This window comes from Palaemon carinicauda, chromosome 5 (assembly GCF_036898095.1).
Source record: "Palaemon carinicauda isolate YSFRI2023 chromosome 5, ASM3689809v2, whole genome shotgun sequence".
Lineage (NCBI taxonomy): Eukaryota > Metazoa > Arthropoda > Malacostraca > Decapoda > Palaemonidae > Palaemon > Palaemon carinicauda.
In genome coordinates this window covers 134,194,439-134,206,933 of record NC_090729.1, presented here as the reverse complement: position 1 = coordinate 134,206,933, position 12,495 = coordinate 134,194,439, and the positions used below count along the sequence as shown (strand labels likewise).

The window sequence follows — 12,495 nt, the reverse complement described above, 5'->3', positions numbered from 1 at the left end:
TGGTGCCTACAGGGCCCGTCTCTACCGAAGACCCGGTGTGGGGGAAGACGGCTCCGGCTCCTTCTCCCGCATTGTGGCTGTGCGTTTCAGGTGCTTCAGCGACCGGGGGAGAAGCGGACAAAGAGAGTCCTCCGACATGCTCGTCGAACCCAGACTCCTACACATGGACGGCCCCTAGAACGCCCTTCAGGTCCCCGATGAGGTTAGAAGAAGAGTTCGGTAGTTGGTTCAGCCCCAAGAAGACTGTGCGGTCTCCCCCAGCGCTGTCGTCGACGCTCCCGCTCATCTTTATGCAGCCGATCTCGCTGGTGAAACGACACGCGGACCCTTCATCAGCATCAGACGTCTCGGAAGACTCGGCGAGCTCATCTTCCGCCCCGTCATCGGCCTCATCCTTATCATCTTCGTCGGACTCGTCCTCCTCAGAAGATTCCGGTCCCCAGGACTCTAGGAAGAAGCGTAAGAGGTCCCGTAGGAGGAGGTCTCGCTCGCGGTCAGCCCATTCCAAGAAACGTGCCAGGATCGCCAGGAAGAAACATAGGAAGGGCCGGTCGTCCAGAGACAAGTGGGTCTGGGTAACCATCCCACGGAGTGAGCTCATCAAGGCAGCCTCCGTTCTAGGCTCTTCCGGGTGGCTCCCTAGAGCCGCTTCATAGCCCTCGCGACATGAGTCCTCCTGTAGGTCCGCCCGTCGCCAGAAGGCATCGACACAAGTCTCCTTCGCCAAGCATAAGCCCGCGAAGGCACCGGCTCCATCCGCCCAGCGGGAAGACCCGCTCCTTCGGACCGGCAGCATGGCCCCTGGCCCCGATTCCATGGCAGTTCTACCCAAGCGCCAGGAGCAACCGGAAAACCTTGGTAGGCTCCCGGCACCACGGAGCTCCGTGGGAGGAATAGACCCATGACGGCTACTACTGTCCCAGCGGATCCGCCCGTACTGCAAGTCCCCGCGCCATTGGTACGGTGTGAGAGAGGTGATCTAGCTTCCCACGCGGCTCCATCCGTCACCGACTAGGCGCCCCATGTGGAGGATCAAGTAGCTGAAGGCCTTATTGAAGGGGGAGAGTGCTCTGCAGATGACGTCTCCTCCTACAGGAAGGTGCTCGCACTCATCAGGCGGCACCATAGGCTGGACGACCCAAAACCCTCGACGGAGCAGGCCTGGCTCTCCAGTCTGGGCAGGTTAGTGGACAACCCAGTCCAGCAGAAGCCGTCCCCAGGTAAAAGCCAAAGCCAGTAAGGCTGGGACTTTCTTCCCTACCTAAGGGGTAAGTCACCCCATGTAAATGGCGTGGTTTGTATTTTGGTTACGGAACAAATGACAAATTCGGAGATAATTTGTATTTTTCCTAACCATACAAACCTTAGCTATTTACACATATTTGCCCGCCAGCCCTGTCCCCCAAGGCAAGTCCTACCTCTAAGTGAAGTGAAGCAGTTCACCGGTGTGTGTGTGTGTGGGGGGGGGGTTAGCTAGCTACCACTCCCCCTACCCCCTTGCTAACTAGCGCGGGGGTAGTTAACCCTCGTTAAAATTCTTATGGCTCGGCATTTCAGCTACGCCGAAAGTAAAACCCCATGTAAATAGCTAAGGTTTGTATGGTTAGGAAAAATACAAATTATCTCTGAATTTGTCATTTTCCTGCTCACTTTAGCTTTGCCTAAATGTGTTAGCAAGCTGCATGGGTTCTCCATCAATATCACACAGTCAAGGAAGTGGAGGCAGGTCTCTCTCTCCTTTGTTCCAGTTTTTGTTGCAAAAACTCAGAACCCTTGCTTGCTCTTTTTCAGATTTATACTTATTCAAGTTATGAGTCTAAGGGCTTTGACCAATGACCCTGACCAGCTTTTACTGTGTTCTGGGAGAACTTTAAATGCTATCTGAAACGCTTTAGGGCCACAAGACCTCCACGACAGCTCCTTTTTCATGAGTAGAGGAAGAACCAAGATCTCTAGAAATACAATCTCGTTCTGGTGAGTTAAGTGATTTCTCGGACGCTCTTTTCAATTACTGCTGAAGGATCATGTGATAGTGCTCACGATGTGAAAGGTTTAAGCAGTTCTCTGTGTAACAGGTTCTCCAAGCAGGGATGGGGAAGTGTCAAACAAGCTCCACCCACTACCTGCAGGATGTGACTCACAGGTCCCTTGATACCTTTACACGAGGACCTGTTGTAGCTGCTATACAGGTGGTATAAGATTCCTTGGTTCATCTCACAAGACCAGTACTGCCAGTTGAGGGCGGCAGTTACGTATAAGACTGGGATGAAAGTGAAGAATGATTGGCATTTTTTCCTTTCAATCTTCCCCTCCCTTGAAGTACATCATCAATAAACCTTTCCAGCTGGACTACTTCTCAGTCAAGTAAGTCCAGAGTGCTCCTAGCTATTCCATGCTCAAGCACGGGAGATTATTTTCAACACACTCCATAGAAGGGGAGTGTGATGTAGCCAGGCAACCCAATCATAAGATGGTCTTCAACTTGCAACATCTCCAAACCATTTTCTCGCCAGGCCTAATACACAAAATATTCCAACACCCAGGCCTGTGAAAACCCCTGGTCCTTCTGCAGGAGTTCACAAGGTGTAAGGAACCTGTACGCTCATATGCATCCAAGGTGCTCAAGTTTTGGGTTAAGCTTCAAGCCAGTTGGAAAAGGGGATTTCCTCCCACTTGAGGACGAGTCTCCTATAGTAGAGGACAATGGTTTGTATTCATGTAAGAACAAATCATAAATTGTTTATGTAATTTGTATTTTTCCTAACTACAGTATACAAACCCGAGTCCTATATTCACATTTTCACGCTACTACCAACACCACCTCCCTAGAAAGTTGAACTTGCTACCAAAGTGAGTTGTCAGTTACCTAGCGGAGGGGCAAATGGTCATTAACACCTCGTTACTCGTTTTTAATTGCCGTATTCTCAGCTTCGCTGTTATTGTTCTCCCATGTAAAGGACTCAGGTTTGTATAGTTAGAAAACAAACAAATTGCTTTAAAAAATTTGTCTTGTTTCAATAGTTATTTGGTAAAATCAAAACTACCGTTCATATTACTGTCTTTATTACTGTGTTTCAAACATAAATGTAACAGTTACAGTATTGTTAATATAAAATATACAAAATGAGTACACATTAATAACAATGATGGAAGGAAGGAAGTCAAAGTGAAGATATGTATCTTTGATATGGCAGCTAAATACAACTATGGTATTACTTAAGTTAAAGACTAATTTCATTTTAAGAATATAAAAGAAGGTGCTATAGCTTATTGCTTGTGCTATGCCATTTAAGAATTCATTCTTATAGTTACAGTACTTTGTTTTGGACACAAAACTCATAACAGCGACAATAGTCATGGAAAGTTATGTAAATGAGAGGTGCTCACAGCATAGTTCTATTACAAATTGGAGAAATTTAAAAATACAAAAAATATAATCAACAACATGGAATGATTAGGAATGCATTCTTAGGAATGAATGGGGCTAATACCCATTTAAATTGCAAGTACTGTACCTGATTTATTCTATATACTGTACTGTACTGGTCGGTCTACGTAAAGTCAAAGAGAATTCAAAATTTTTCATTGAAATTTACAGTAGTGTCATAATTACTAGGTTGATTTGGCCAAATGTTTTTTAAGTTGTACAGTTTCTAAGTAAAACTTCCCACAACAAGCAAAAGTAATATGGTTCAGTTAAGAATATTTAAAAATAATTGAATGGTTCCAAAGTGTTTTAAAACTTCATGAACTTGTAATTGGTTGTAAATTGGTCTAAAAAAATAATTGAAAACAAATTGGTAGAAAAATACTTTGGAAATAAACCAATATAAAATTTCTTGCAAATATGATAAGTTATCTTTTAACAAATAGACAATGGCATTTGGAACAAATAGTGTACTGTCAATTTTATTACCTCGAACAACTACAGTTATTCAAATATTTCAGTCAATGTAAATTAACATTTTACACTTGTAAAGCTAGCCCAAAACGTTTTACCTTAATGTGAGGCTAAGTTTAGGAAACTTTATAACATTTGAGATATTAGTTTAGTGGAAACAGAATTGCTTGCTACTACCTGGAATGGTTTGTTCAAGGGCACAATGTATTATGTTCCCTACTCTAGAGTTCATCTTTAGATGCTAATACATTTATTAAGTAATCCAGTATGGGTTTATATTAACAAACCTTGATACATTTTCCCTTTCCAAATTTTTTTTCACTTCAATCTCTTAGCTAAGCCAAGCACTCTTGAATTATTGGTTAAGGATGTATTGTATTTTATTAACACTATACTGTTGTCTAAATTTAGGCAAAATTTTCCTTAATAATTTAAGCCATATTTATTCCAATTAGTATTTCATACTAAATAAGTAATTAGCATGAACACTTGGTGTGGTCTGACCTCCTAACAGCCAACTACTAAAAATATTACCAGGACCTGTCTTACCACAATAAGCATTACATTTAACTTGACTTTCGTTGTTTTGACCATAATGTAAGTGGTAAAATTAATATGACACTGTTTGACCTAATTGATGCTTTGGAACTGCAAGAGAATAAAGAAATTGGGGTACTTTCTGCATTCAGTAATACCAGTTACAGTACAGTTATATAAAAGGGAAAAAAATGATGAGAAATTTACAGCAAATTGAGTCTTAAAAGAAGAAAAGGGAATAGTTATACCATTGTATGTGAAAACCATTGAAAACAAAACTAATTTTGACAAGATCTGCTGTAGAGTTCCCAATTTCTCACCTTTTCATTATGAAAAGAATAAAATAACCCTTAGTACACCTACAAAATAAATTTATATTTTACAAAAAATATTTTGGAATAACTCATTAACACGGAGTGCCAGCGATCTAAAAAAAATGTATAATAGAGGTCTAACATTCAAGAGGGAAACCACTATGCAATTGAAAATTAGTTATAACACTTAAAAATATTTTTTCCAATTATTGTTTTCAGTAACCTAGGGTTTCAAGGTATCTTTAGCAATGAAGCAAAGAAAAAAAAATTCCCATTTTGTGTGTGGGAATTTGCAAGGTTTGGCACAGTATACCTTTACATGGCACCAATTTCGTAAATCAAAATATATATTCTAACAACTGCTCCTATTCATGAAAAATCCTTTACTATGACTGTACTTTTTGTTGCTGTGACCTCCAACAGAATACCAACATATTTACGATAAAAAAAACTTTGACTCTTTTGAAATGGAATAATAATCAAAAGCAAGGAATCTCTATAATCGTAACACTGGTCTAGGGCCATCACAGCTAAACAATAAATCAGCACAGTAACTCGATAGTATTTGAGCTGCGTTTAAAACCATAAATATATTTATATATATTTCCTATGTGCAACACATATATAGCATTATTTTACAAACTTTAGCAAATGTAAAATGGTACACAAGAAAAAATATAAATTCTTATACAGGAGGGAGAAATATATGTAATATAATTACTGCATATTTATATGTACAGTACTGTATTGTGCTATTAATACCTTTGCATAGACTAACCCTTAGCAAGGTGCTCAATCAAATAGTAGTGAACATTTTTATGGAAAATTATATGTAAATACCTTTATAGAAGCCCAAGATAAATAAGATATAGGATTCTGGAATAAATAGAATTAAAGTTACTTTTTATGTTTAGTGATTCATTTTGTCAACTCAAGACCTGCACTCCAACAATTTTCAGTTTCACCATAAAAGTTTCTCAAATTCCAGAAAACTTGAGGACTTTATAATAATACTGTAAGTTCAGTACTTTTGGAACCTTACTAACCATAAAAACACCACATGCTATTGAATATGATGTGATACAGTACTTGGTCTATAGGAAATCCTATGAAGGTTTTTTTTCTTTTTTTGGAAGGGTGGTTATTAATACTAACATTTTTAGGGGAGCAAGGTTTGGAAACCATGTACCATAAATAAAATAAACTTCCATTGAAAACAATTTTCAAATGTGCTTCCTGCTTCTCTAAACAGAAAAAAAAGTTACTTAATAGAAACATAAGAACAGCATGAAAAAAAAACCATAGTTATAATGGTTCATGTGTAATATAATGTTTCTTTACCCAAAGTCAGTTCACTGTAGAAAATTTTAGGTGAAATCACACGTAAAAATAAATAAGTTTTTTGGAAATGCAACACTTACGGGGTATAAAAATAAATTGCAAACATGCTATCCACTTTGGTCTTTACATTAATCACATTAGCATTCTTGCTAAGGGCTTTTGCTTAGATATGAAATGCAATTATGTGCTCCTAAAACTGAACTACCAGTTATATACAGGAAATTAACTAATATTAAATTACATTAATGAGCAATAACAGCTAATCATATCTCTCAAGCATAAAATCATAATCAGTAATAAGAAAGAGTCCACAGTCACCAAGACTTTCAACTTTGAAGGCAGATGAAATGGTGAATCACATTTACTTTTATCTATTTTTTTTTAAATTTTAGAATTCCTTAATTCTTAAAATTCTTAGTTATAAAAACGTAATTAGTCCTGATAACTGTGTCTCTTCATGAAAGTAATAGCCTCTACATATATTATTAATGAAGCCAGTTAGAATACAAAAACAATATTAAAAATTGAAATTACAATATCTTCTATCAGTCTCAAAATTAAACTTCACCTAATATTGACTTGGTTTCAACAATAAAAAAAAAGAACCTTGTTGTGGAATGATACAGTTATGTTCAAACACAAAGTACTATAGTACTGTATTAGGCATTTTCAAAATTGACTAAAAAAACATTCTGTTGATTTGCAAGCAACTTGAGTTTTTTTATACAATATTACTAGTACATTGCATTAAAGCTGTGCCTGAAATAAGTATGAGGTAAACTAAGGCTCTATTAAGAGGCCATAAAGGAAATAAATGTTTTTGGACAGCACTTCAATCCTATTACTGTACTGTACAGTACCTGTATTTATTATGCCAAGGATTATTTCTGAAGGTTTATGACCTTTTCATATTCGTAAACAAATTCCATACAAACTAAATGCAACATTTAACCTAAGCCTATTTATGCATGGCTAAAGGATAGGCTTCATAAAAGTAATGAGCTTGCGATGAAGCAAAATCTCCAGTAAAAACATCCTGATGCAAATACATAATTTTAATTTCAATTCTACTATCAATGCATTATAAAAATGTTTTGAAAATGGAGGTGATGTTAAAGGTTAATTATTACAAATAAAATACTAATTTCTTTTATAATTACTAAATAGTTGAAAGGTCAAAACTGTATTCATTCAATTGGATTAAAGGATGAGACGGCAAAAATTATAAAGTGACAAAAAGTCATCATCAAAAACAATTGAGCACAAAAATATTTACTATACTAGAACTTTGTTTGGTACCACAGTATTGCTAGAGTCTGGGACAAGCAGCATCCTAAAACTTTTTAATTTCCAATATCTACCTCATTATCCTTATTTACTACTGGCAAATAATTTTTACCACTGAAATTTATGGTGATTAAGAATTAAAAAAAAAAAAAAAAAAGGTGAACACAATGTTTCTTAAACGCTTAACTGTAACTGACTGGAATGATATCCCTCAAAAATATAAAAATATTGTACTGTACTTAGAACTCTTCAGATATGAATTAAGAAAATAACTTGACAGACTTAAAAACCCTCATTCTCGTGTGCCCCTTTGTACTGGGGAAGAATTACAAAATTGCACTGTAAATCATCAAAATCTGTAATTCTGAACAGCACTCCTATTAAATATGTACAAATATATTTTATCAATACGAAAAAAATAAAGACTGTACTTCAAACATTTAAATGAACTATTTTCCTGTATGTTATATCACAAAGAGGTGTGGCAGATTAGTGAAATATTCACTTTAATATAAAACTGGGCAAAATCCCTTATGGTGATCGCTGTTCATCAACAGGACTTGTATATTTAGAATGGATAAGGATGATGATAATAAAATTACACTATCACTTAATTGGAAGCTTTGTGTACAACTGATATGCAATATAGGGATGACTACCAAAATTGTCAAAATGTATTCGCTCATGTGCAGCATTCAAAGCCCAGAAAAACAAAGCCTAAATACTTTGGCAAGAGTATAATGTTTCTGTATATAGATATTACACTTCTTAGAAAAACTCCTTTTATGTATAGCCTTTTACTACTCGATATGCTGTACCATAGGCAAAGCTTTTTTCCTAGCAAATACAGACAGTTTTGGAACCATCAAGAGATTTTGATTGGAGAATCATACATCTAGCAATAAGAGTATAAAACATGCACGATCATCAGGTATATACTTCTACATTTTCAGCAATACTTCTCTAAGGGTGAATATGGCAAGATAAATTGGTGCAGATTCAAGATCTATAGACTACTATTAAAATATATCAATACTGTACTGTATAAATCTGTCCACCACAAAGAAGTAATATTAAGACATTTTAGCTTATAAACATTGCTTTTAGTAAATAGAGAAAAAGTCTTGGACATAAAGTGTATTGTACAAGGAAATATGAGGGAAGGGAGAGCGAGAGACTGCTGGTAATCCTAATATTGTCAAGTGGACTTATTTTGTTGGTGAAAGCAACATAATTTCCGACAGAAAAAAAGTAAGACTTTTCATTGGAAATTGTCTTAAGAGATGAAATTCTATGCACAGTATATGCATACTGTAAATTCCATGTACATATATTATGGATAGATAGAGTAAAAGCAATAACAACTGGAAAAGAAAATGAATGAGGTTAATTACTTTATCTTCTGCCTAAGTTTCAGACTATCAATACATTAATTATTCAAAAACACTTTTGGCTCTCTTAATATTAGAGCTTGTTAATTCTTATTATTTTCTACATTAAATTTCTTTTTTTTTCACTTTTTATACGATGACTATTCTTCTCTAAAGGATTGAGCATTATCAGCTAGACCTAACTAATGGACAGCCTCGGAGCATACGGATGCAAATAAACTGAATACTGAACCCATAAATGCTGATATCAAGTTAACCTTAACGAAAGGACACACCACACACTCCCAACTCTAGTGGATTCTTTAATCAACTATTGAAATCCAAATAAATAAAAGCTCAAAAGGAACGTCAACATACAGACTAACTGCCCTAATGCATTAAAAGTCAATTTCAATTGCAATAGTTATTCTTCAAATATATTTTCATGAAGCTTTAGTGGATTGCAATTTCACATTTTATATTAGCACATTAAATTTCAAATCAGTAGTATACATACTGAAGAACAACAACCCCAATCAGAATATTCCTAAAGCTTTCTCATTTCACCTATCCTTTTAATAACAACATGAAGGATATGCCGACTAAGTATGGCATTCGGAAGAATTTTCCTTTGTATTTAGCATGAGGAGCATTCAATTCTTCGTGTACTATAAATTCTTTGGATTTTTTCTATAACAGTATTTGCACTGGCATTTAATTTCAGGTAGTTGAAGGACAACTGTCTACATATTTTATCTGTCCTTCTGATGAGCTGTACACTGATCAGAAGCAAACAACCTATACTTGAACACTCGATATTCAACAGCCAACAACAATCATTCCATAAAACTTCTAATACTGTGTATGCAAACCTGTAACTATCTCATTTAGCCTAGCAAAAAAACTATAGTGATGTTACAGAAGATAAAGTCTAAGCAGAGGTCTGTTATGCTGAGGGGCTCCTTTAAATTATAGCCATTCTTTTTCATCAGTACCACAACAGTAGGATTACAACTATAGTAGGAAAGAGAAAATGAAATAAACGTACAGTGTATTATTCAGGTAGAAGAGGAAGAAATTCAGTAGAAGATAAACAGCAAAAAGATATAGAAAGCATAGTTCAATGGAATAGCAGACTTCTAGTCAATTGATAAGTAGTATTCTTATATCACTTCAAAATATATATGGTACAGTACTATGTATAAAAAAAAAGGAAGAAAAAAAAGGCCTAACTAATCTCTCTCTCAAAGTAGAAGTGGGAAACTGTTTCAGTAAAGTAAAACAAGATTTCAACAATAACAGAAGATAAAATAGAAGGTAAAGATATGAATAAAAATAAATAACTGGCAAGACATACAATCATATAACTTTTGACATCTTGAACATGACAATTAAAAATAGGCAAAACTTACGTTATATTTGGCACAATAAAAATCTTGAATGTTTGGCCACTGATTGCATATCAACCAAATGGGTAATCTCTAGATTTCGCAATTAATCACAAGCGCACAAAAATATACAGCATTCAAATCACCTCATGTTAATAATGAAAGACAATGTTGTAATGACAAAGAACAAGAAAAATTATTTGGCAAAGAACATACGAAATAACTAGCACAAGGCTTATATGGGATTTCCTCTACTCCTACATAGCAATTAGTGCTCGTAACAATATGATATGGCAGCTGTTTCCTTACCTTGATATGGCAACAATGATATTCTACCAGTCATGATATGCTTCATTATTTTTTCTTAATCTGTGACACTATAAAATTCTTCTATAAAATTCACACTTTTTGACCAATTATAAAAACGTTCTTGGGCGAAGCAAAAACAGAACTTGTACTACATTTTACAATTTCTATATTGTAAAGCTATATGCAGTGTAGTATTATTTTACACTAATTGCATTTATATTACTAAAATTAACAACAAAAATTCATACATTGAAGCGGTAATGATATTGAAAAATATAAATATCGTAATGTTTCCTTAAACTGTAGTATTTGAGGGAAATCTTTTTGCACACTCTTAAATACTGCGAAGATCTCTTCCCTCAAAAATATGAGTCTACCCAATGAGGCTTCAAAGGCTAATGTTTTTGTTGGGTATAACATTGAATCATGATAATTGTATACCAATGTTAAGAGTAGCAAGTCATTAAACACTGATAGTAACTAAAGCATGGAATTCTTTTGGGAAAACTCAACATGCCTTGCAAGAAATAAGAACAATAATGTCTAATCTTTAAATATAACGCTCATTGTTTTGAAATATATGAAACCCAACAAATGACTGAGAGCAACAAGTGCAAAATAAGAGTTGATATCTTCAGCCTGTCTATTTTATAACAAACATTATAACAGTATACTCATTGATTTGGTCATTATTTTAAAATATATCGCAATCACTATTTAATCCTATGAGAGCCTATCTTCTGATTATATATAGAATGTGTCGTTTTGAGCACGCTGATATGGCTTCTTTGTTTCTTTAAAAGAACAAAATAGTATAATTCAGTTCAAGTGATATGTGAATGTAAACTTAATGCACATCTATCCCAGGTCTAGAATGGATTACATCTTCAAGCAAATACTTATGCTGTATAAGAATGCAATTATGTGTGAAGTGCAATCCAAATTATGCAGTGCAATATCATTACTAAAATTCAATGCTAATACTGTACTAAAAGACATAGTTGTCTTCTGCATACAAACTACACATGGTGCCAGCAGACATCAAAAAAGCACTTGATATTAGTAACAAGTGGAATATTGTTTTCTTTCACAGAATTTGTTTCACATCATTACTGATAAAATGTGTGAATGTAAGGAGCAAGGAGAAGATGGCAAAGGAACACTCGGTTCTAATGGCACAACCCATTTTGGTCTTAAATACTGCAATTCATATACCATGAATACAATTAAAATTAATCCGAGATGGATACAAATTGCAAGAAATAAACACCAAAAGGAAATAATTTTTTAAATTTTTTCATATATCCTTATTTAAGGTCACACACTCACTGTTGTTGCAGTAGCAGTCTTGGCTCTTGTGTTCATCTGACTTCTTTTCATCTGGGGTGCAACAGCAACATTGTTGTTATTCACTTTCTCTCTTGGTTCTTCATTAGTTTCAGTACCCTTATCGTTTCCTTCAGAACTTACTTCAATTTCCGAAGAATGGGACAAGCTCTTACAGGCTGCTGCAAAAGAAATGAAAACATTTTTTTCTTGTTTATCTTGTGACAAAATACACTTAAAGGAGTTTGCCTATCTTATTCTTATAATTCCAGTAATTTACGCACTATTTCTACGGAATTCATAGAAAGCTAAATGTTACAGATTTTAGTAAATCCATGAGACAGTCAACATAGGACCTGGAATAAAAAATATGAAAAAAATATAGCACTAGGGAATGCTCGCACAATAATTTTGAAGTATGTATAACATTTTACTGACCTGGGTATCAATTACCATCATCTAATTATTATTATTATTAGATAGTTTACCATTCAACTTACTTTACTTCATAACTCACAAGGTTCACCCATAAGGTTTGTTAATGTTTTTTTTCTGATAAATTTCAATGCATAAATATATAATGATTATATGAGCTGAAAATCTGTCAAAATGTGCCATGTTAAATTTATTTGATAGTAATTGTGCCAAAATGTTTAAAACAGTCAAGTCATGAACTACAGTAAAGTGATTTACTGTACATATGATCGAGATAAATTCCAAGA

General features: G+C 35.1%; 1 protein-coding gene across 8 annotated transcripts in view; it reads right to left on the bottom strand.

The window, feature by feature from the left end:
• Positions 1-7,230: 7,230 nt before the first annotated feature.
• Positions 7,231-12,495, bottom strand: part of LOC137641487 (longitudinals lacking protein, isoforms H/M/V-like) — a 127,200-nt gene continuing 121,935 nt past the window's right edge. For 7 of the 8 annotated variants that reach the window (XM_068374104.1, XM_068374102.1, XM_068374101.1 and 4 more), the window contains one exon: positions 7,231-11,955. In XM_068374104.1, the coding sequence (XP_068230205.1) occupies positions 11,765-11,955 (191 nt within the window). In that variant the 3' untranslated portion in view covers positions 7,231-11,764. The remainder of the gene's footprint in view (positions 11,956-12,495) is intronic. The other variant, XM_068374106.1, reaches the window with a different exon arrangement.